Source organism: Vespa velutina, chromosome 4 (assembly GCF_912470025.1).
Source record: "Vespa velutina chromosome 4, iVesVel2.1, whole genome shotgun sequence".
Classification (NCBI taxonomy): domain Eukaryota; kingdom Metazoa; phylum Arthropoda; class Insecta; order Hymenoptera; family Vespidae; genus Vespa; species Vespa velutina.
The window spans coordinates 5,131,958-5,157,465 of record NC_062191.1 but is presented as its reverse complement, the minus strand read 5'-3'; the positions used below and the strand labels follow the sequence as shown (position 1 = coordinate 5,157,465).

The window sequence follows — 25,508 nt, the reverse complement described above, 5'->3', positions numbered from 1 at the left end:
TTTCTCTCTCTCTCTCTCTCTCTCACTCTCATTCTCTCTCTGTCTTTCTCCGGCTCGACGTATCGAAGTGGCTATGTAATTTCAGCCAGTCACTTCAGCTCGAGAGATTCCTCACGCGCGTAGTGGTAGTAGGAATCGGTCGGAGCTCCCTCCTCTTTTCGTATGTGCGCGCTTGTACACGCGCGTACAGCTCGTACGCCGTACGGGAAGTGCGTGAACCGAGTCACGATCAGTCTCTGAAACGTTGAACGGGGGAAAAGGATTCTCGATGCATTCATTTCGATAAGCGGGCTAGAGTGCGCGCGCGCGATAGGGACGATAGAGAGAAGACGAAGCACGACGAGCAAAAAGAAAATAGAGGAAGAAGAGAAAGCATTGGGAAAAAAGTGCAGCAGACAAAATAGTAATCCGAACGTGTGTGTGCGTCGATAGGGTTTTACGCGAATGGACTTTCTTCGATCCTGGCACTCTTTAGGCGAACACAGCCGAGCAAAACGGAACGCGCATCTTCGAGGATACGACGGCGTCGAGCCTTCTTCCCTGTGAACAACGCGATCAAGTACAAGTGTATAAGTGTGAGTGGAAAAGAGAGGGCGAGGAAGAGAAGAAGACGCCGGAAGGAGGAAGAGAAAGAGGAGAAAAGTGGTGCGCAGTGTGGAAGAAAGAGGACGATAGGACGCTCGCCCTACGGTGTCTCTCTTACGGTGTTAGTGAATGGAACGCATCGCGATATTCGAGCGTAATACGACGCTCCATGAGTTCGCGCTGCACCAATGACCGGCCAGGATTGGCGGTCACGTGACGCGCGTGCTAAGCTAGCAGCAGAACATTGTAAATGACAAGCAAGACAAGACGCGTTGGGTATTGTTGTCGCACCATCGTTACCGCTACCGTTGTGCTTCGAAAATTCCTCTTCACCATTACCGTTAGTGGTGAGCTTTTCTTCGTTTCTACTCTTGCCGCCGTTGCTAGTATTACGTCTAATACTACTACTACTACTACTACTACTACTGCTACTACTGGTACTACTACTCCTACTACTACTGCTACTACTACTACTACTACTACTACTACTACCACCACCACCACCACCACCACCACACTACTACTACTATTACCACCACCACCATCGCCACAACCACCACCACTACTACTACGACTACCACCACCACCACCACCACCACCACCACCTCCACCACCACCACCAGCACCATCACCACCACCACCACCACTAGTACTACTACTACTACTACTACTACTAATACTATTGTCACTACCATCTACATCAAAGACCACCACACCAGTATCATTACTACTACTCTACTACTCCTGTTACTACTGCTGCTACTACTACACAACATTAGTACTACTGCTACTACTACTCCAACAATTACTACTACGACTACGACTACTACAAAAATTATTACTGTTACTAATATTACCATCAACACTACTATTATTGTACTACCTCTACCACTACTATTATTATTACTGCTACTATCGTCACCACAACACGGCCACCACGTAATACTACTATTACAAATACTACTACTACTACTACTACTACTACTACTACTACTACTGCTACTACTACTACTACTACTACTACTACTACTACTACTACTACTACTACTACTACTACCATCACAGTTACTACCATATTACTATTGCTTCTGCTGCCGACACTACGTCCATGAGAAAAGAAATAATACTATAAAAACGACGCGAGTCTTATTACCGCCAGTTTCTCGTCGTCGCCGTCATCGTCGTAATTGCTATTGCCGTCATTGTCGTTGTTGCCGGCAAGCAATAAGTCACTCTATATTTCGTATGTTTATAACCTACTGCTAGTAGGAAAATTTAAAAAACGTAAAGTAATCCTGTGGCATCAGCCTATATGACACAATGTCAGGGTCTCAACGCATGCGAAAGTCTTCGCCATGCTCTACGTCAAAGCAAGGACCAATGCGAGCTACCCTGCCTGTAAGCTCTTTGCTACGGCAGGGTCGACAAGGCAGCAGTCTAAGAAAAAGTAACAGCAACAGTCCTACTGTGTCTCCGCCAAATGCTAGTACATGGCGAACACGTATTTCACCAGAGACTTCAGCTTCCTCAGGACAACGGAGCCCTGGTTCACTTTCCTACAAAGGTATATGTAGATTTTGTAATATCTCATTTTCATACAAATTCTTTGTTTTGTGTGATTGTATGATTCTGTCTGTAGACTACTATTAAAAAATATGTAAAAAAAGAATTGTATTACTATAAGAAACAAAGGATATAACAACAATCCTCATATAGAAGTTTATTTAATATATAAAAAATTAATTATCTGTTATTGCTTTAATATATATCTTGTGGTTTGAACACAATTTTATTTATAAGTTTCCAATGATCATAAATAATATGATTAAATATATTAGAATATATTTCTTGAGATATAAGTTAAAAGTATATATATTATAGAAACATTACAATATATTGCCTATGATAAGCACCACAGTTTTCTTCTATTTATCAAACTAATAGCAGCACAACAATTGGCTTTGTATTCTATTTATTTCTATTCATCTGTTGCAACTTTAAATTGTTATTCTTTTGTATTTGCTACCTTTATATTGTTATGATATATTTAGGGAATAGAGTTGTTATCTGGGTAACCGAATATGAATATTTAGTTCGGTACCATGTTAACTTCATTTCTATGTTAATAATTTTATTCATATTCGTTTAAACAGTTCTATATACTCTATCCTATAAACCGAATATTTACTTTATAGCTCGGTTCAAGTGTACATTTATTGTAACATATAAGCTTAAACTTGTATGTTTCATGTTTGACGTGTTCTATTATAACAGCATGACAAAAATCTTTCACTATACATTTACTTTTCAGAAACAGAATTTATTTTACATTTGTCAATATTTTTTTACAGCCAAATCGAAAACATTAAGTGGTCGCTGTAGTGAAAGTCTAAGTGGTAACCAAAATATCCGTAGAACTGCATCTTTGGATACAATATACTTAAAAGGCCAATGGCCTCGCGACACATACTATATGCATTCCAGCCTTCTGGTAGTTGATAAATCTACACAGGTATATAAATCACTTAAATTTCAAAATTTACATGGCTTATTAATATTGTCAAATTTATATTATTCAGAATTGTTATTTGATGTTATGTCAGTTTGTGCATATTTAATATTTTCTTGTAATGCATTTTTAATAAAAGATTTTTTTTTTGTTCATGTTCCTTACTGTTTTTTATTATAATTATTACATATGTTTACTAACTGTTTCTTATCAAAAATTACTTTTGCGTATATTTTAAACTGTGCCATTTTTTCTTTTTTTTTTTTTTTTCTTTTTTTGTATATAAATTTTTTTTTCTTTTCCCTTTTTTTTTATTTTTTTTTATTCTTTTGTTTAGACTGACGAATGGTCTATTGAACCAAGGAAGATGCATACCCGTCATTCTACAGAACAAACTACCACAGACGAAAAGCTAGAAAAGTACTTCAGACATAGGTATGTATACATACCTTTCAAAATAATTTATATTAAACATTCTTATACTTACTGATAATTTACTGTAAACTATGATCTACAATTCCTGATACTTTACGTAGTTCAAACTGATACTATAGAATATTATGAAATTGATATAAAAATTGCATTATGTATTACAATTGATATTATTATAGATTACAGCGTACAAATAAAGAGAGTACTAGTAGTAGGGAAAGAACAGCAGCTTTTGGCCTTATAATGCCTGGTGGTCCACCACCTGCTCTTCCTGGTGATCATACTGTGCTTTTGCCCAGCATTGCATCACAGACATCTATATGTATGTAAAATTGCTTTATTTCAAATTTATTATTTATAACAACTAATTTTTTATTATATGTATATATATATATATATATATATATATATATATATATATTGAATATATATAATATGTTCAATATATGCACGTTCTTTTAGACAATCAATTTTCTTTGAATACAAAAGCAAGTCCTATGAGCATACCCGTAAAACCAATGAGGCCTCCAATGCGTTCTTCCATTGAAGGACTGAATCAAGAAATAGAAGGATTAGTACTCAAATCTACAACAAACACTAACGATCCAGATCACCCAATAGAAGATAAGGTATTATATTTATAAAAATATCTATACGGTACTGTATTATTTCATAGTATAAATAAATTTCATAGTTAGATTATTAAAATATAATAGAGATACATTTTTTATTTCATATTAGTATGCGCGATATCGTGAGCAAATAACACCCGAAGGACATCGTGCACCTTTGGCAGATTTGTTAAGGGCGACTCGTAGTGTCAACACACAAACACCAGCTACTGATCTTCCTTCCAGTTCTTACTCTTCAGGTAACTCATTGTTACTTCTGCATCTATATATCTTTCATTTTTACTTACAATTATTAGTATCACTTTTCTGCTACTTTAGAAATTACAAGTATCTATATCAGATAAATATTCTAAATTAGAAAAAATAATTTAGTTCTTAGTTATTTATGAACAATTTTGTAATAAAATATTTGTAATTATAAACAAGTTGAAAAGTTTCTTATTAGAAGCTAAAATTACATGCAAAATTTTATAAAAGTATAAATCTTGTTCAAATATTTACATTTTGTTATTTATAATAATTAGATTTTAAATTAATTTTACTTGTATCATAACTAAAAATAACACACTAACTATGGTGTGTGTCTGCCTGTTGAGGCAGGCCCTCCATCTAGGAATTCTGAGTCTCCGCTGATACCTGGTCTTATGGATGCTTCCCGTTCACCTAGTGATCTCTTCCAAGGTTGGAGCACGTTTGCGGATTGTTTATTAAACTAACGCGATTTCTAATTGATTTGTTTAATGTTTTTTTCTGTAGCAGGATTTCGAACTTGGTGTATTTATATAATAATATAATATATAATTATTTAATAATGATTTATTAGAGACAATAAATTATTATTATTATATATATAATATATATATATATATATATATATATATATAATATATATAAAATTATATAATTATATATAATACACACACGGAGTCTGTTTAAAAATTACATGCATTTGTAGGAATATATGATTTATATAAAATAATGCAAAGAAGAGTTAAACCTACAAATGTTACATGAAATTTTAAAACATTGTCTACACATGATATATATATATATATATATATATATATATATATATATATATATATATATATATATATATACATACATACATACATACATACATACATACATACATACATACATACATACATACATAATACTCAGTGTTTCTAAAACATGCTTAGTAAATGCATACCAAATAAAATTGCTATAGTTTGATGAATGGTTTGAATAAATTTTGTTTTTTATTCAATTTTAACAGCATGTTCTTAAAATACTGCGTATCTACATATATTTATGTATATATGTTTTTGTGTATGTATTTACATATACACATATATATATAATATATATATATAATATATATATATATATATATATATATATATATATATGTATATATATATGTATTACTGATTATTTATTCTACACATAGTGCATATGCACGCATGTGGGAGCGTTTGTTTAAAATGTATTACAGATGTGCACATCTCATATCTGTCATTATATTATATCTACATATACATTGTAAGCATTTAATTCAAGGATTTTAAAGCACAAATAGGGATTAAAATGCAATTAATAAATTCTAAAGTTCTTTTGGCAAGATGTTAGAATGTTCATATTTTGATAATATAAAAATTACATTCAGCAATATGAATCTCACTGCATTGCTTAAATTTGTCTGATTATTTCACAATAGCGGTGATATTTGACAATTATTTTCAATAAAAAAAAATATTGCTTCTTTCACATATTTAAAATACAGCTAATCTCTACAAAATGACTAAGAAAAATCCGTCACATAAATGCATGGCAATGTAACAATCGACATTTGGAAGTATCTTATAGTGATAGCTATTAAATATCTTTTTAGACACTTATTGTAATACACAAATATCATTCACAATAATATTATTTCATAATCTTCTTTAAAAGAGCATACATAATTTAATTTTTATATCTCAGTGCCATGTATCACTTCATAGAACATGATTTAGTTATTGCTTTAGTTACTGATTTAGTTCTTCCTTTTGTTATGTTTCTCTTTAAATTCTTGACAGACATGTATTTTTATTTTATCATGTATAAAAATAGCACAAAAATATTATTAGTGTACAAATGCATCCCAATTTTAATGAGCATGCAATTGTAATATCTATGTTTTGACAATGTTGTATACAGTGCATAGAGAATTAAATTTATTTTATTTGTCATTATGTTATAATTTATAATGTTATAGTTTAATATTTCGTGTTCTTTTTTTTTTTTTTATTGTGAAGGTGGAAGCCGCGGATCAACACCTGAACAGGATAGAGAAGGTCGTCTTGGAACGTCTCCTCATATTAACAGGTTCCTTGCAAGAGAACCTCCTGATGGCTGTGAGAAGGTCAACCTCAAATTTGTAGAAGATACGAGGTAAATATTTGATTTCTAAAATGGAACATACAAGTCCTCAATGGGCTTAAATTATTAATATTTGAAATGCGTGATTTAAAGTAGAGATCTATTCTTTTGAAAATGCATTAAAAATGCAAATCTATAATCTTTAAGGATTAATTAAAAAATATTATAATGAAATACGAATATTATTTATTTGTTTAGGCGACCTATGATTGACTTGAGCAAACTAGAGTATTGTTCGAAGCCATGTGTATCATTCCAATTGAAACCAAGTTTGGGCTCAGCGTTCCTGCCATTGCAACAGCCGGCCAGTCCGACAGTGGTTGCTAGTGCATCAGCCTCTTCTCATACAGCATCAACTACACCTCCCCCGAATCCATAGTCCTACTTTTTGCCTTATGGAGTAGCATTCATAATACCATTTGATATATATTTTTTTTAAAGACTTCATGGGTAGAAAGTGGACTTACTTCAGGTAAAGACATATGTACCGACAAAGAAAAGTTACCAAAAATGCAGCCTGTCCCTAGTGTGAGCTAATGTTTGGACAAAGTGATTATGTAATTAGAATTATAATTGCATTGATATAAAATATGGGGAAGGCTTCTAAGCTCTGCTAATATTTGAAACAATAATAAATACGAGGAACAATAATTTGTGATAACTAAAAGATGACGAACGAACGTTTGGAAACGAACATTGTGTTCTACAGGGAAAAAGACTAATGGAAATTGTGTATTCTAAATTTAGTGCAAAAATGTGCTAAACAAGTTTAGTTTTGTATACAGGAAATAATATTCAACATGTCGGAAGGTATTAAATTTAATTGCTGGAGAAAGCAAAATTATACAGATACAGAGAAAGGGGTATGTATGCATACATATGTACATTCACACCCACCTACAATGATTTATCTCATTTATACATCTATCATTTTAAACGATCCAAGATAATTCAGTGTCATATGTTAGAATTTTGTATGGTTTTGTATTATTAATTGTATACTGAAGATATTCAAATTATCATTATTATTAACATCATTATTATTAATTTTATTCATTATTATTAATTATTATGATTAATAATATCATATGGGGAGCTTGAAAATCAAGTACTGTTAAACTCCTTTTATTTCTTTTTAAGTATTAGTAGAGTTCAATATCATCTTAAGACAAAGTATATAGTTTTGTTACTATCAAAATTTATGCTATATTATATATAAAAGTTTGTACTTTTTTAATTTCCTTTTTTTTTTTCTTTTTTATTTCTGATAAATATTTTACGAAGTAAGAATAGTGCTATTGCAAATTGCGTTTGTAATTAAAAATTACCAGTATCTAAAAATTTTATTTGCACTAGAAAAAGTTTTATACGTGTCTATGTCTTTTGGTAATGTATTACCATTGGGCTATGCAATTTTTTTTATTTAAATTGTATTATGTTAGATTATAATCAGTATATTTACTATCAATAAAACATGTATTGAGAAATCGATGCATGTATGATAAAACAAACCCAACGATATAGGGTGGGTGTAATAAAGAAGAAAAATGAGAAAGTGATAACGTTGCAGACTGATTAAAGTAAAAGGAAAAAATACTTTAATCGGTATTGTATCAGATGTGCATACAAATGACTCCTTTTCATGACACTGGTGTGCGTGCGTGTGTGTGCGCGCGCGTGTGTGTGTATAGGGGGTGAATGAGTATGTACTAGTGTAGCGCGTGGATAAGTTCTTTTACTTTTTTTATTTTTTTTTTTTTTTTTTATTTTTTTTTTTTATTTTTTTTTATTTTTTTTTTATTTTTTGTTTTTTTTTTTTTTTTTTTTTTTTTATTTTTTTTTTTTTTTTATTTTTGTATAAACGTGGATCTTAGTAAGAAGATATATAAAATCTGCATTTTATAAGGACAACAGCATGCATGTGTTGTAATAATGAAAATCCTGATTGAGCCATTCATGAGAATAACCGGAGAAATAAGTTTAATCATAGAAAGGAGTGATTCGAATGTGTATATATATATATATCCGATTTATATGTATATATATATATATATATATATATATATATATATATATATATATATATAATTTCATGATTGTAAAAATTTACTATAAACAGAACTTTTAACATGTATCTGAACTGGACTGCAAAAAAAGGTAATAGAGAGAAGGAAAGGATATAAAGTTAAAAAAAAATTGGACTTAGTGATGTATTCATTTTTATGAAATTTTTATTCAACATTAACTGTGCATTGAATGGATCATTGAAATATCAAGATAGAAATAAGCGTACCTAAAGTCCTTTATGAGATGGTTTAAATTATTCTGTAGAATATACAGACATAGCTACACCGAGGAAGCTCAATTTATTTTTTGCTTTCTACTACAAAAGAATTTGCAGAAAAATTTTATAGCTACAGGTCTGAAAAATCAGAAACTCAATAAAATATAAGGAGCAGGGCAAACAGTTTGTTAAGTACAATAGATCAATAGTAATATACTTTCTAATATTATAATATCTATTTAGCTATAACAGTAAAAAATGTTAACACATAAGTACCTGGCACACTGGTCTATGCTCTCTTTTAACCAGCTTATTAGGAAGTTCATGTCTTAGAATGCGTGGCAATGTGTGCTACACATACAAGAAGGTTAACTAGAGAGTTAAGATACATATAAATATATTAGCCAATTAAAATGTGTACAACACGAAACTAATTTGTACTTTACTAGTTTAAGAACACTTTACTTATATTTTGGCGTATAGCTGAGATTAGTACACCATTTTAAGAGTATTCTAATCTAAGCATTAGATGTATCTTAGAATTATGACATTGAATACGCGCTTCTGTATATATTTTTAAAAGATAAAACACAGAATTGAGAAATAATTACGAAAATGAAACAGTGTAATCAAAGAGAATGTTTGATATGCTTTAGACAAGTGCAAAGAAATGCCATTGAAAAAAAGTTATATTATTTTTATCGCATTATCAAAACTTCTCTTTTTAACCTTCATGTACTTGCATAATGTGTTATCATTATTGTTAGCTTTTGTTGTCAATTTCATAAAAGAGAATAATGTGTGTAAAGACTGCTAAATTATAATTATCTATTATTTGGAGATACATAAAAAGAAAAAAAAAAAAAAAAGAATTAAATAAAATAGGCTCAGATTTTATTGATTACCTATGAATATAAATATAGGTATTTTTGTGATTCATTTAATTCTCTCATTACAAAACAATCCTTATGTGACTACTGTTCGGTACACTCTCTTTCTACATATCTAATTCAATCTGAGCAGGTTTCAGAAATGCAAAATAGTTATGTCAATTATAAATTTATTTAACCCTAGGACTGTCCAGGCATACCATCATTAACGTATCATGCGCGTATTAAAAGCGATTAATTGTATAACGTAGAGTGCAATTTGTAATTTGCTCTAAAGTGTGCAACCATTTTTGTGGCACACGATACGTGTATTTGTACAGAATATCTCAACAATTTTATATATATATGCTGGAATTGAATGCAACTTTTTTTATTCACTGTTTCGCAATAAATATATAAAACAATGATATTGTTCTTTTTACTCAAGAGAAAAGAGGTGCTTTACTTCGAAAAATGAAAATAATTATGCCTAATAATATTACGATAATAATCATTATTTATATACATCACGTTTCGTTAATATTTCACATGATGATTGCTAAAATTATTGATTGATCATTATGTATATGTTGTGTGCAAGTAATCAATAGTTTAATGCTTTTATATATCCAAGATATTCTGGTTACAGAATATGGATAAAATTGAAATATTTTTCTCAATGATATTTCTTACAGAATTATAATTTTAACGAGTACATAGATATATTGTTACTAATCATTTGATATTTTTCTCTTTGTGTTAGTATTATATATATATATATATATATATATATATATATATATATATATATATATATATATAAAATAGTATTTATTTTAATTAATTTTGATCGTAAATCTCTTAAGAAAAAAAAAAGAAAGAAAAAGAATCATAATGTCGATACACAATTGTCATTGCCATTAAGATGTTTTTTCAAAGTTTGAATACGTCTGTCCTAGGGTTAAATCAGAATTAGTCATTTAAAGTCATTAGTAAATGTAAATAATAATCCAAAATTTCTTATAACAATTTCTCTGGTACAGAACGTAGTAACTAAGGGTAAGAGAAATTCATTAATTTTCAAATAATATGTGCATATTCTTCATTAAGACGAGAAGACAACTTGTGGAACAATGCAGACTTGAAATATGTGTAAAAGTATAATATATAAACGCAAACTTATATCACATTGATTGTCCATACATAATTCATATTTCGCAGTAACATATAATACATTCGGAAATCACTATTTTACTTGATTTAAAGGAGGAAAAAAAAGAAAAAGAAAAAAAAACAGAAATAATATCCGAACAAAACAAGAAATTATCTACGTTATTTACGTAAATTGTATAAGACTAAATCATTTTGTATTTTATAATACACCCGACTCAATCTTCCTATCATTACTGAATACTGCAAACCTATTAAATATTATTAAATCGTATTGTTACTGGAATACGACATTATGATAATCACCATTCTCATCTTAGTATAAAATTTCAAAAAAATCGAACTCTATATTTCAGAAATGAAAATAAAATGTGATTTGCCATGCATATGCTCTCTCTCATGATTTAATTATATTATCTCAAAATAGGCGAATATACGTGTTATTATTGCATTTCGTGTTATATATTTTGCATCATAAAAAAGAAATTAGTTGTTTATATTTTATTACTTAATAGAAAAAAAAAAAAAAAAAAAAGAAAAAAAAATAAAACAGTAATATTTTACTGTCGTATTAAAAAGATTTTTCACGAATCGTATACGCTATATTCGGTCATTATTTAAGATATAAGTATTTTGTAAGTTTAATATTCTCTTTTCTTTTATATTTCTTATTTTATACGTATAAACGGGTTTATTTTCTCGTCTTATCGGTTATTAAATAAAAAAAATGTTTATTACGTATAAGAAACTTTATTGCTAAAAAAAAAGAATTTATTAATTTTTTGCAATGTATTCATTTCTGATAAAAAGAATTGTTTATTCGAGAATTTCTAATTTTACAATAAATCGATTAAATTAATATGTCACGTTGATCTTACCTTTACAATAGATCTTCGTTTAACTTGTGTTAATTAATCTCGACCCGTTTAACTTTTATTGTGTATTTGTATTAAGAAGTAATAAAACCATGGATGGATCATGAATCTTATTAAAAGTTCAATACACTGAATCCCGCATGATTTTGATTAAAATTTTTACGCGAAGTTCGAGCACGAAGAATGAAAAATTTTTAAATTTAGATTATCAACAAATTTGAATTTTTGCGCCATCTCTTGTCATACAAGTGATCTTCGTAGTAATATTTTTCGAAATAAAGGATACGAAAATCGCGGCGAAAATTCGTCTATTCCTTGACCTGGATCCATAAGATCGTAATTGTGTCAATTTCTAAGGGATTCAATAAATGAAAATAAACATGATAGAACATTCGGGGTTCTTTACACGACGATAAATATATCGACAAAAGATAATAGATAAAATAGGGGTGAAAATTTGTAGAGCCTTCCATGTCGTATTACAATATGTACAGTGTGATTGAAACGAATAAAATTTATAAAATCAATTATGATTCCTTTTTCCAAGTACTTCTACTTGAAAAGAAATTGAATTATTATTAATGTCGAAGAAAATGACGAAGTAAATAATTCTTTAATACAATTAATGTGAAACTAATATTTTTCACATGGCTATAATTTTATAATTAGTTAATCATGAAGTAATGAAATTGGCTGTATTATGAAGACGATTTTAATGCTCGACGAACGTGGCTATAAATAATACGTGCAATGCACAAAAATGTGGATTATTCTTGGAACGGATTTGATGTTATCTCGTAGATAGCGTTCGTTGAAGGAACTTCTACAGGCAAGCTTAAGTGGTACATTATTAATATGTATAATGTACAAATAAAACATATTATTTAGCCTTATTTTAATTGATTGTATATATTTGTGTTCTAATACATATATCTGAGATTTGATTCTATGATATTTATTACATAATATATAATTATCTAATGCTCGGTGTGCATTAAAAATTTTGATTATGATGCAAAGTCAAATTTGCTGATGATAACTTGTATAATTTAATGTCAAACAAAGATTTTATCAAATTACACTTATGGGTGTCTCAAAGATGCTTAAACGTCTGTTATATACAAATTTTGTATTGTGTAGTTCAAAGGCCATAGGAATTTTGGCACCTTTAATGATACCTCCTTTACACATAGCTTTTTTATATTATTTCTGGCAAGAGTATGCTCGTGATGTTGATAAACAATATTGTTCGTGTTCGTGCTGGGATACTGTATTTAAAGGTAAGACTTTATTGAAAATTATTTTTATTTTGTACTCTATAATATCATTTTATTGTAGGATCTTATGAATCAGGGATTGCCTCTTATAAACATATGTACTTTAATGCCACTATGAATAGCTTAAAAATATGGATAACCATAGTTATTGGAATTGTTACTTTCTATGAAACAGTTAAGTACTTGATATGGTTGGCGTTTCAACAGCGCCTCAGACTTAGTATGATGTTACTTTTTTCGACTGCTGTTTTCTCACATTATTACTCATGGTGGGTGTATATTAATTATTGGAACGACGATTTCTACTCTCAGTGGTATCATCAACTATTTTTTTCTATCACTGAGTTAATATCAACCTTCCTGGTTGTTCACTTGGCAGACAAAAAAAATCTTATAACTCATAGAAAAGCATTTGGAATAATTGCAATTGCAATTTTACACATTGTAGCTGGTGGTTGGGATCAGTTTGTTGCAAATGTTGTAAGAGGAGAAGGATATGCTCATCAGGTAAATTGATATGTTTTTAAATATATACACTTAGATTTGGTAGATGTCAATAAATAGTACAATATTAAAGGAAACTTGCACTATTGATGTGGGAATTTTATACCCATGATATAATGTAATTGGAATAGGTTGTACGAGATTTGGGATTTATGATCCCTGATATTCTTCATGTCGCTGTTCCTCTGTGGTCCATGCAGTGGAAGAATGCTTATAATCTTCCAGGATCTAGTACACGAGATCCTAGCATTAGAAGAGATCTTGCTTATATGTTAGGCATGATATTAATAGGACTGTGTGTTTGTGCCATTTTATAACATGGTAAATCAAACTTCAAAACATGGTAGTGTCCTAAAAGTTAGAAATAATACCTTAATTGTTTATATGTTTTCATTGTTTTTTAAAAGGGCTTTTCAAAAATTCATAGCTTTAATGTTTTAATTGAAAGTAATGGCACTAATTGTGAACATTCAAGTAATGGTTAAAGTAATACTATTACTTATATCATTGAAAATATCATATTTTTGATGTTTGACTGAAGTTTTACAGTGTAGTTTTAATAGTATGTACGTAGGATATGTAGAAAAGACATCCAAAGACTTAAAATCAAAATAATTTGAAATATTTTGTTTATCTCAATAGTACAAATTGCTATATTAATTTATTTTTTTTTTTTTTAAGTAGTATATAGATAAACGCTTTTTAGTTTAGTAGAAATATAAGTGAAATATAGTTTAGTAGAAATATAAATGACACAACATGTGACTTCCAAAGATTGTGTTTTTATCCTTTTAGCATATCATAATTATTTACATAGAATTTTTCTAATTTAAATATGGTCTGAATATTTTATACAACAAATTTAAAAAAAAAAAACATTTCTTAGTTAATTAGTACAATATCTTTTAACTTGGAATAAAAGATAACTTTTGAAATGGCTATAAACGTAGTTAAATGGATATAATATGACAAATACGATTGTGTTAAAAAATATCTTAGTGTTTAGAGTTACCACAAGAATTTACCTCACATTGTTAGTATTTTTATAATATTTCGCCCCATCTATATATCTTAAATAATAGTTAAATATTAAAATTTGGCAGTGTGCTGTTTTGTAGACAGATCTAGAATGAGCAGTGAAATTGTTTGTAAAATTATGGATGTATTTATAGCACGATAAGTGTGTCTATATTTATAGTAATTAGTATAATCATAATTTTAAAAGGACAAAATTGTCAATTTAAAAATGATATCAAAGGATGACATATCAACACATATCCATTTAATATGCTGTTGAAGATAAGAAAATAGAGTAAATTCAAAGTGAACACGGTATAATTGGCATTTTATTGAAAATAATATTTAATAAAAAAGGCTTAATATTTGAAGTGCCTAACAACAACTGTGCAGTAACTATATTGGTTACTGTTACTCATTGTCGGTATATTGAGTGCCAGAATGATAATGTAAGTTTGTCTTATATATAAGTGCCAAGGCAAGAATAAAATGAAATATAATGCAACAAACGTGAAGTAAGAAAAGAAATTTTTGTAATGAAAAGTATAAAAATTATAAATCGTACATTTTATCATAAATAATAAGATTTTTACTGATAAATAGCTTTCACCATATTAAAAAAATAATTAAATATTTAATTCTTTATATTCATCTATAAACGGTGAATACAGTTTTCGTGATAACTTTACAAAATTCATTTACGATTATAATCCTATTAATTTCTTTTTATTATTGTATTATTATATTATAATATTATTTGAAAACAATTGTACGTGATATTTAATTGATTAATCCACATAGGTATTTCTAGAAAATATATATAAGTGTCAATATATATATTGACACTGAGAGCTAACAAATGAAATAAATATTCTAATGTTGTTATTGTAATTATTATTAAAATAGAATCTTATGAAAAAAATATCTCATAGTATAGAATATAAAACTGTAAAAAAGATTTCAATAGGAAAGGATAAAGCATTTAAATGAAAAATGTTGAATCTTTAAGAGAAAGTGAAATGAAAAGGAATTTCATTATATAGTATTATTATATTAGAGAATATATTTCTGAAGTATTATTTTTTGTTATACACGAAAAGAATTGATTTATAAAATTGGCAATTTTTTGTATAACAATATCATGCGTTAAAAATCTTACGAATTATACAAAATGTTGTGCAATGTTTATATTGCTCATTTTTTATAGATGTTTGATTTATAATAATAAATAGAAAAAAATATATGTTTAATTTGCATATTAGATTAGATCGTAGATGAATAGAGGAATGCTACCCTTTAAAAAAATAAAATGAGAAAGAACACGAAGTGATTCGAACTCGAGGAATCTTATTCGATTCTGAGAGAAAACTTGACCTAGGATCTTGTGAATACAATTAGTGAGGTCACGCAAAAGTTACCACAGTTTCACTTAAGAATATCGTCAAAAGTAGATCATCGTTTCTTTAAACAAAAATTTTTTAATGATAAATCAATCTGATATATACATAAATCATTTCATTAAATATCTCTTATTACATTTATCATAATAATATTTCCTAAATGTAATAATATTCTTATTACATTTCCTATATTAATATAAAATTAATTAAAAACAAAAATTTCATTTGCACGAAACTATAATTATTGAATACTACAAAATATTGTATCATCAAGTTCATTAGGGTCTTTGAATTTTTAACATAAGCTCTTTGTCACTACGAAGCTTTTAAGACAATCGATTGAGGTTTTAGATTCATAAAAATTGGTATATATATATATATATATATATATATATATATATATATATATATATATATACACATATACACATATATCGTTGTCCTCCATATACGACGAGGAAGGTAGTACAATCTTCGTTCTCTACGTTTTCGAAGGACTAAAGACGATGATAAAGCCTATCAAAAAAACTACACACAGATACAGTATCGCGCATGATCGTAAGTAAGGTTGATAGAAATTGTGAAGTCTCCTTTAAAAGCATAGGAAAAGATGCGCAGGCTCGGAATCGATCCTCCAACCCCCTCTGAGTGAGAACGCTCATGGGACAACCCTAGGCCGACGACTCTGTTGTCGACCCAACAACAGTTCAAAAGCGATTCGGCAGTAAACATGGCGCTCGATTTTGCAGCCACCTACAAAGTCCTCGTGTTGGGCGATTCGAACGTCGGCAAAACTTGCATCGTTCATCGTTATTGTGACGAGAGATACTACGATACTTATATATCGACGATAGGTGAGAGAGAGAGAGAGAGAGAGAGAGAGAGAGAGAGAGAAAGAGAGAGAGAGATAGGAAGGAGTTTAAGTTTAAAACATTCGCAACAATACTTGCAACACCCGGATTCTTCATTCTTTTTTTTACATTGACCAAGTGACTTTAATGTGTCTCTCGTTAATTCCTATGTGAATAGAAAACAACAGTTTCAAATTTAATCAACATTTTGAACAAATTCATTTGTTATAATTCTACGAAAAGTGATGATTCTTCGATCACCCCTTTCAATTTTATGACCACGGCAAAGGATTCGCTTTTATAAACAACTAATCCTGGTATTTTTTCTTTTTATCTCTTCTTTTTCTTATCCATAAATATGAATTTTTCTTAGAGATATGGACTTTAAACTTTTGAACAATGTTACGTGAAGTAGACGTTCGTTTTATTATTTCATTCTCGTTACATTTTTAATCTTAGATACCGGCTTTTTATTTATTTATTTATTTTTTTGATTCGTTTATAATTTCATTCTCTCTCTTTCTCTCTCTCTCTCTCTCTCTCTTTCTTTCTCTGTATATAGATATACACGATATTGCAAAGAACTTTCGAAATTAAAGAATAAAACGTATACGATCGTTATAACGTTATCTATTCGACAAATAAAACTTTTCCCGACGATCAGCTGATTATCTTTCGAATGTCGTCTCGCCATTCAACCCTCGTTTTAGTCGCAGCTGTTACGCTTACGCCTATTCAGGCAATCTCATATTTCTCGAGAGACTACTCCTATGTTTGAGATCTCCCAAAGAGGTTTCTGGATGTAATATTATATCCTTTGAGACAGTAAGTCTTCCTTTCCATATTTTTTTACACGAGGGACTCTCTTTCCTTTTCTAAAGGATTATATACAATAATTTATTCTCGATAAAATTCAATCGATCGATTTACTTAAACTGTATACACACGCACGCACGCACGCACGCACGCACACACACACACACACACACACACACACACACACACACACATGCGTTATCTGTACGCTTGTTATTAAAATTAATCACAAATAACAAAAGCAAAGAAAATATCCACAGGTATCGATTTCAAACAGAAGATTATCAACTTGGATGGTACACCAATTAAATTACAAATTTGGTGAGTAAACTCGATCATGGTATTGATTGCAATATTCATTACAAAGAAAGAAAAAAGAAAAAAAAAAAAGAAAAGAAACAAGAAAACGAACAAAATGAAAAAACAATATAAAAGAAAAAAGATAGAAAGAAAAAAGACACCATAAAAAATACAGATCGTATTATATACGTGATCGTAAAGTTTGAAAGATAGTATCATTGAAGTTTTATTATCGATAGAAGTAGAAATGGACCGCTATGGTTGGACGACATCTGGTCTGACATATACGAGGCATTACTACTTATTTCTAACACGCGTACACGCTATCGGTTTTCTATCGAACGACAGCGATAAATTTGCTGTTAAATAAATAATATATATAGATATATGTACTTTAATAAAAATATTTTTTTTCTCTTTCTCTCTTTCTCTCTCTTTCTCTCTCTCTCTCTTTCTCTCTCTCTCTCTCTCTCTCTTTCTTTCTTTCTCTCTCTCTTAAAGGGATACCGCCGGACAGGAACGGTTTAGAACTCTAACAACGGCATATTACCGTGGTGCTATGGGTATTTTGCTAATGTACGATGTCACCAGTTTGGACAGTTTCAATCATCTATCTTACTGGCTTCGAAATATTCAAGAAGTAAGAACAAACAAGAAAATATCATATTACTTTCGTATTTTTAATTATTCGATTTAAAATCGATTAATTAATTTTATAACGAGTTATCTTTGAACTTCGACTCGGCATAGTAAAATATTTTACTAACGAAATTTTTTTCATTTTCTCCCTGTTTTTTTTTTTTTTTTGGGCGGTTTTTCTTCTCATCTTAGAATGCCTCACCGGATGTAGTAAAGGTATTGGCGGCCAATAAATGCGACGCAACTGCACATAGAGCCGTAGATGCCGAGAGAGGTCAGAAAATAGCGGAAAATTTCGATATGCCCTTTTTCGAGGTATCCTGTAAGGAGAATATAAATATCGAGGAAGCATTTTTAACCTTAGCCAGGAGAATACGAGAACAACGAGGACGTCGAGTAAGTTCCTTTTAATCTTTCTCATTTTCCTTATTTAATTGGAGAAAATATTTTAAACGGAAAAGATTTTCTATTGATGAACTTTATTTAACTTTCAATAAATTAATGAATCATTAAATGAAGAATTCAGGCATATGTATGGTTTTTTTTTTTTTTTTTTTTTCAATAGAACTAGGAATCAAACGATTTATTCATTGTATTCAGAGAATAAATGAAATATTTGCGCTAAGTCAATTCGTTATTCCTGATTAATAAATAAAATTATTTAACAATTATTGATTTTCAGGCTAGTCTGTTTGAAGCTTCGGAAAGGGAAGGTGCCGACAGTGTGATCAAAGCTCAATCACCGTCTCAACAGGGTGACGCTTGGAGATGCACCTGTTAATCATATCTTGCAGAAATTAAAGAATGAAATGGAAAAAATAAAAAAGGAATGGAGGAATTCGCTCATTGGTCACCGAAATTTCAAGCTGGAAGCAAAGGAAGTATTTGTTCTTGAACATCTGTTTTATTCGCTTCTACCTATGGGAATAAATGCGTAGTTACGTTACTCTTATGATCCTTATATATATAGACATACATACATATATATATACATATACATATATATATATATATATATATGAAAGAGTTGGAAAAATAAGGACTTATAGGAGTAAACGTGTATGTAAAAAAGAAAATAAGAAAAAGAGAGAGAACGAGCGAGAGAGAAAGAGAGAGAGAGAGAGAGAGAGAGAGAGAGAGAGAGAGCGAGAGAAAGTGAAAGCAGATAAGAATAATGGCTAACGAATTCAAATCGTTGCTACTATTATCTTAAAAAAGGAAAAAAAAATTCTGCACATATACCATATACACTTACACGTACACCACAGATAAATACACGTATAACGTACGACGAATCGTATAAAGTGGCTAAGCAAAAGAAAAAGGAAAAAAAAAACATAAGATGTGTGTAACTTTGAAGTTACCGCTCTCGTATGTAATAATAATAATAATAATATAATAATAATAATAATAATAATAATAATAATCGTTCGAGTGATACGAACGTTCACATTTTAATCTAAATCGTGCTGTCACTTTGGCGAATTGCTTAGGATCGTCGCCAACTCAAATTTCCTTATTAAACATCGAAGCTATATGCTAAAACTTATCGCGAAGACTATTTAAATTATGATATTAATATAGAAAGAAATATCTACTTATAAATCTAAAAAGAGAAACAAAGAGGTAAAAAAAGAAAAAGAAGAGACAGATAGAAAGTATGATACTTTCTTCGAGGAATCGTACGATTGGACAGTGCTGAATATCGAAAGAGTTTAGAGATCGTTTATGCTCGTGATTCAGAGCCTTTATTGATCCAGAAAATCGATCAAAATCTTAGAGAAGAAGGATTAAGGAGCCTGCATTTATATTTGTAATATGCAACAAGTAGTGGAAAAGTAATTATATCAATTCGATGCTTTAATTTCGCGCCAAATTTAAAAAATGTATAGTGCATACTAATTATTAACTTTCAACAGATAATAATTAAGAAAATGTGTAGATACTCTTTATATTTAATTATTTTTCTCACAAATGAAATCTAATTAAAAATGCTTAAGAGGAGGAAGAAGAAAACAAGAAAGAAAGAAATAAGGATTTAACAATATAAAATTATTAACTTTAAAATGGCAGAGATATATAAGAAAAAAAATTTCTATGGCAAAAGATTCCTCCTCCTTGGTCTTTCTTACTCTAAAGATAAAATTAATTGTGATAGTTGTGTCGATATCGTCAATCGGCACACAAAGTAAGGAAAATTGATTTTGAAATAGAAATAAAAAATCATGAAGGCTGATCGGCTTCATCGAATTTTGATTAGGCGTTTACATTTTATTATTAGCTACGATTATAATCTTGTAAGATCTTACGTCGCGATTTGTCAAATTTCCAAATCAATTTCTTACAGTACATGAATATATATATACATACATACGTATATAAATACATACATACATACGCACATAGATACATACATACATACATACATACATACATACATACGTATATAAATACATACATATATACGCACATAGATACATATATACATACATAACATAGATTTGATGATATTTCGAAAAAGAATTTTTAACATCTTCGTAAGAATTACATTTGTATTGCTCTATATTTGCCATCGTAAGCTTTTTCATACTACTTTCGATATATCGCGCATTTTATGAGATACGAATAAGTAAATAAATAAATAAACGACTAGCAAAATATCTCTTTTGCTCTGCCGAATTTACATGCATACGTACATACATACACCTCGCACAAGACGCACTGACGTATTAATACTACTACTATTACTATTACTACTACTATTATATTACAAAGAGAGAGAAAGAGAAAGAGAGAGAGAGAGAAAGAGAAAGAGAGAGAGAGAGAAAATATTTTCTTTCTAACATTACGAGACGAAAAATGAACGACAGAAAAAGAAACGAACGAAAAAGTAATCTGATCTATTTGCCAATTTACAAATTATTTTTGAGGCACGTGACAATTTTGAAAACTATATATATGTACTCAACAGCATTTGTCAAAAAAACTTTGTTATACGATAGTTACGTACGTGTACGTAAAAAAGAAAAAAGAAAAAAAAGAAAGTAAAAAAGATTACAAAACGAGTTCAAAATTTGTTGCAAAATTTTAAAAAGTTAATACTGAGTTATAAAGATGTTAACGTTACAAAGTATGAATTAAAACGAGTTCGACATGTTTGAATAATAAAAAAAATGAAAGAAAGAAAAAAGAATGAACACCAGAAATTATTGGCAAAATTTGAGATTTTCTCGAAGGGCCTAAAATGTATATAGAGATACGAAAATATCACGTAATTTCGTCGTCGATAATGATAATATCGCCCAAAAAATATTTTTGTCGCTTGGTGCACTTCTAACTCTATGATATTTATATACGTACAATGTGAGAGAATACTTTTGTTAAAGCGTATTATGATTATTAGTCAACAAGAAAAAAGAAGAAAAAAAAAATATAAAAAAAAAAAAAAAAAAGAGAGAGAAGAACACTTATGTATAGATGTATCGACTGTGAAGATAATGAAACGAATACGATGATGATCGATTGTCACTACGGAACAATTTCTTTATTTGTCGTAGATGAATTCGCATGATTGTTCCAATCATCCCAAGTAATAGCTTCTTGAAAGCGAAGAGTCAATTGAAAATTAAAAAGAATCGATTCGCGAATTTAAAGAGAATGAATGTTATGATGTAGTCATTTTTAGATGATATCTTAGAACGATGATGTTCTCTCGCATGAGCGTAACTCGTGCATTCTCTATATACATACATATACATACGTATGCTAATTCTTCCATTTAAATTAATATCCTTGAATATCTGCCCTTTAAAAATCATTTTATTTTTATTTCTATTTTTTATTATATTATCAACAATTTCGTAGATATTTGAGGGAATAATGATTTAAATGACACACTCTATGTATACATATGTATACAGACACACACATACGTATACATACACACATACATGCATACGTATAAATATATATATATATATATATATATATATATCGTATATATATGTATATATTTATACGTATGATCATTTTGTCACAATTCTTGATACTCATGAAAATTGAAGCTTCCGCTTTTGGTATGCGCGGAATGATAAGTATATGGACAAATAAAATGGCGTTGATGTAAGGATATCGGAAGGATTTATTATAGTTAGAAACTTAGCGTATCACAATTTTTATTCGAGAGAAAGAGAGAGAGAGAAAGAGAGGGAGAAAGAGAAAAGAAAGAGAAAATGTATGTTTTGATACGCTGCCAACGGCGTCCAATTACGTGCCACTATCTACGTGCGATATTTGATTTAAGCGCTTTGATAATCATTAAAAGAAAAAAAGATAAAAAAAAAGAAAAAGAAATATGAAGAAGATAAAAACAATAACAACAACAACAACAAAGAAGAATAGCGATAAATCTAGCAAACTTTTTGTATTGCTTTATTTGTCCATCGACAAGAACGAAAGTTCTCGACCATTTTTTCTTTTTTTCTTTTTTTATTCACAGCAACCAAGCAATAAGTAAGAATAAGTTCGTAGTTTCATTTTCTTCATCTCGAAATGTTCGAGAACTTTCGTTTTGAAATAAAGTGATCGTTTAATACGGTTTATGTGGTCTTTCTATATATCTAGATATAAAGACCAGGTCGCGTGAAGGAGGAATATATGGTGCAATATTTGATAAATATTATTATTATCATTATCATTGTATCACAATTATTATAATAATTATTATTATTGTTATTATTATTATTATTAATATTATTACTATTATTATTATTATTATTATTACTATTATTATTAAGATTATTAATATTATTACTATTATTATTATTACTATTATTATTATTATTATTATTATTATTATTATTATTATTATTATTATTATTATTATCATTATTATTATTATTATTATTATTATTATTATGATCGTCATCATCATCATCATGATCATAGATCTTTTCTGTTAGCTGGCCGCCATTATTTTAGTTGTATCATTAAATTTGTATTTGCAGTCGGTAAATAATATTTTATTATTACCGGCAATTTGAACGATCATATTTACATATATGTTTAACAAAATTGTAATAATGAAAAAGTGATATCTTCTCATTATATTATTAATGAGTTTATTTTAATGCAAATTGAATGACATAACTAAAATAAGACTGATAATAGGAAAGAATTAACAAGATAAACAGGAAAATAGGATAGATAAAAAGAAAGATTCATTATTATTATTATTATTACTGTTATTATAATTATTATCATTATCATTATCATTGCCATTATTGCCACTATTATTATCATTATTATTATGCTTTAGTCGAATAGATTTACTTGAATACGTCCCTTTTTGAATAATTATTTCTTAATTAGAATGACGTCGATGGCGAGAGAAAAGAGAGAAACTTTTCGTTGTTTACGTCAATAAAGAAAAGGGAGGAATTTATGAGAAAATAAAATTACGGAGAACGACGATCGAGATCGACAATCGCGAACGCCGGCACTATTATTGCACTGTCCTTTGAGAAAACGTACTCGAAAGGAAGATGAAGAAAAATAATTAAATAAATAAATAAATAAATTAGAAGATAATTTACGATCGTCGATATACATATTAATTACGGAGCACATTCTAGTGATTATGACGCGTAAATAAATCGCACAATCGCATTTTTGTAGTAGAATAGACATTTTTAATAACGTTAAGATCATAATACTCACTTCCTGTTCGCGATCTTCGTTTAAATGCTGACAAGAGAGAAGAAAAATACGCCTTTATTGTGCCTACCAACAATTATTAAGACGAGAAAAGGAGAGAGAAAGAGGAGAGAGAGAGAGAGAGAGAGAGAGAGAGAGAGGGAGAGAGAGAGAAGAAAGAAGTGAGTGAGAGAGAAAGATGGAAGGAGATAAAGAAAAAGATAAAGAAAAAATAAAACGAAATAAGAAAATAGCTGCTTGTAGTAAAGAAAAGAGATAAATAAAGAGAGAAAGAGAACAAATAAAAGGATATGAAATCGACCAAAAGTTACGATTTTTTCGCAAAAATATTTCGTACCGACTATCACGAATTTCACACACACACACACACACATATACATTACGCGCGCGCAACACACAGCGATGTTAATCTCTTTGCACTTGATCTTATGTAAAAAAAAAAAAAAAAAAAAAAAAAAAAAAATAAAGAAGATGAAGTAAAAGAAGAAGACAAAGAAATAAATTGACTGAAGATTATGAGTACGTATTAGTGCGTTGTTGCGAAGGATTAGAATGCTGATATCGTGAAAAAAAAAAAAAAGAAGGAAACAAGCGCATGATCCTCGATCGATCGAATTTCGTAACGAGCAAGCAATGTTATAAATATGGCGCTGGAGTCTTCCCGCCAAATTTCAATATAAGTATAACGTTCATTTCAAGCCGCATTCGTAATACCAAATGCAAAAACGTAACGATTACGATTATAGGCTTTGTACTATTTGCATTAAAGGTATATATATATATATGTGTGTATATATATATATATATATATATATATATATATATATATATATATATATACATCACACACATACGTGCGTTATTCACGATACAGTCGTATATCTTTGTTGCTTTTATATGTTTATAACTCTCGATAGAGGAGATTTATATAAAATAAAAAGAAAGAAAGAGAAAGAGAGAAAGAATGAAAGAAAGAAAGAAACGTAACAGAAGTTTAATTCTTCTGATTATTGTTTTATAAAGTCACAATCTTGATTGATGCTCTTTCTTATTAGGGTGATCACTTTCGATTTATTGATAATAATCAATAATCGATAGTCGAATTCTTTACTCATGACTATCGAGTAGACGCCAAAGACGCGCTATGCGCATTATCGTCGGCTTTCGTTAACGCCAATTTTTTAAAAGCAAGAGAAATGCGATTTTTAAAAGCGCTTAAGTAAGAGA

General features: G+C 29.3%; 3 protein-coding genes across 6 annotated transcripts; all 3 read left to right on the top strand.

Annotated features, from left to right (window-relative positions):
* Positions 1-1,146: 1,146 nt before the first annotated feature.
* Positions 1,147-10,145, top strand: LOC124948599 (protein FAM117B-like). Of its 3 annotated transcripts, none has more exons than XM_047492424.1 (9): positions 1,147-2,149; positions 2,937-3,097; positions 3,432-3,529; positions 3,706-3,848; positions 4,016-4,155; positions 4,268-4,397; positions 4,759-4,839; positions 6,441-6,576; positions 6,763-10,145. In XM_047492424.1, exons 1-9 carry the CDS (start codon positions 1,906-1,908, stop codon positions 6,941-6,943), a joined length of 1,314 nt encoding a protein of 437 aa, XP_047348380.1. In that variant the 5' UTR covers positions 1,147-1,905; the 3' UTR covers positions 6,944-10,145. The 3 variants fall into 3 exon arrangements, with proteins under 3 accessions (XP_047348380.1, XP_047348379.1, XP_047348381.1); XM_047492423.1 differs by having other exon boundaries at positions 3,989-4,155; XM_047492425.1 differs by lacking the exon at positions 4,759-4,839 and having other exon boundaries at positions 3,989-4,155.
* A 386-nt stretch (positions 10,146-10,531) lies between these two features.
* Positions 10,532-15,352, top strand: LOC124948666. 2 transcript variants are annotated; one of them, XM_047492583.1, is made up of 4 exons: positions 10,532-12,363; positions 12,432-13,042; positions 13,101-13,546; positions 13,675-15,352. In XM_047492583.1, the coding sequence occupies exons 2-4, from the start codon at positions 12,847-12,849 to the stop codon at positions 13,858-13,860; spliced, it is 828 nt and encodes a 275-aa protein (XP_047348539.1). In that variant the 5' UTR covers positions 10,532-12,363; positions 12,432-12,846; the 3' UTR covers positions 13,861-15,352. The 2 variants fall into 2 exon arrangements, with proteins under 2 accessions (XP_047348539.1, XP_047348537.1); XM_047492581.1 differs by having other exon boundaries at positions 10,532-13,042.
* A 1,086-nt stretch (positions 15,353-16,438) lies between these two features.
* Positions 16,439-19,822, top strand: LOC124948645 (ras-related protein Rab-8A). Its single transcript, XM_047492528.1, has 5 exons — positions 16,439-16,814; positions 17,888-17,948; positions 18,429-18,567; positions 18,759-18,962; positions 19,249-19,822. The coding sequence occupies exons 1-5, from the start codon at positions 16,691-16,693 to the stop codon at positions 19,345-19,347; spliced, it is 627 nt and encodes a 208-aa protein (XP_047348484.1). The 5' UTR covers positions 16,439-16,690; the 3' UTR covers positions 19,348-19,822.
* Positions 19,823-25,508: the final 5,686 nt, after the last annotated feature.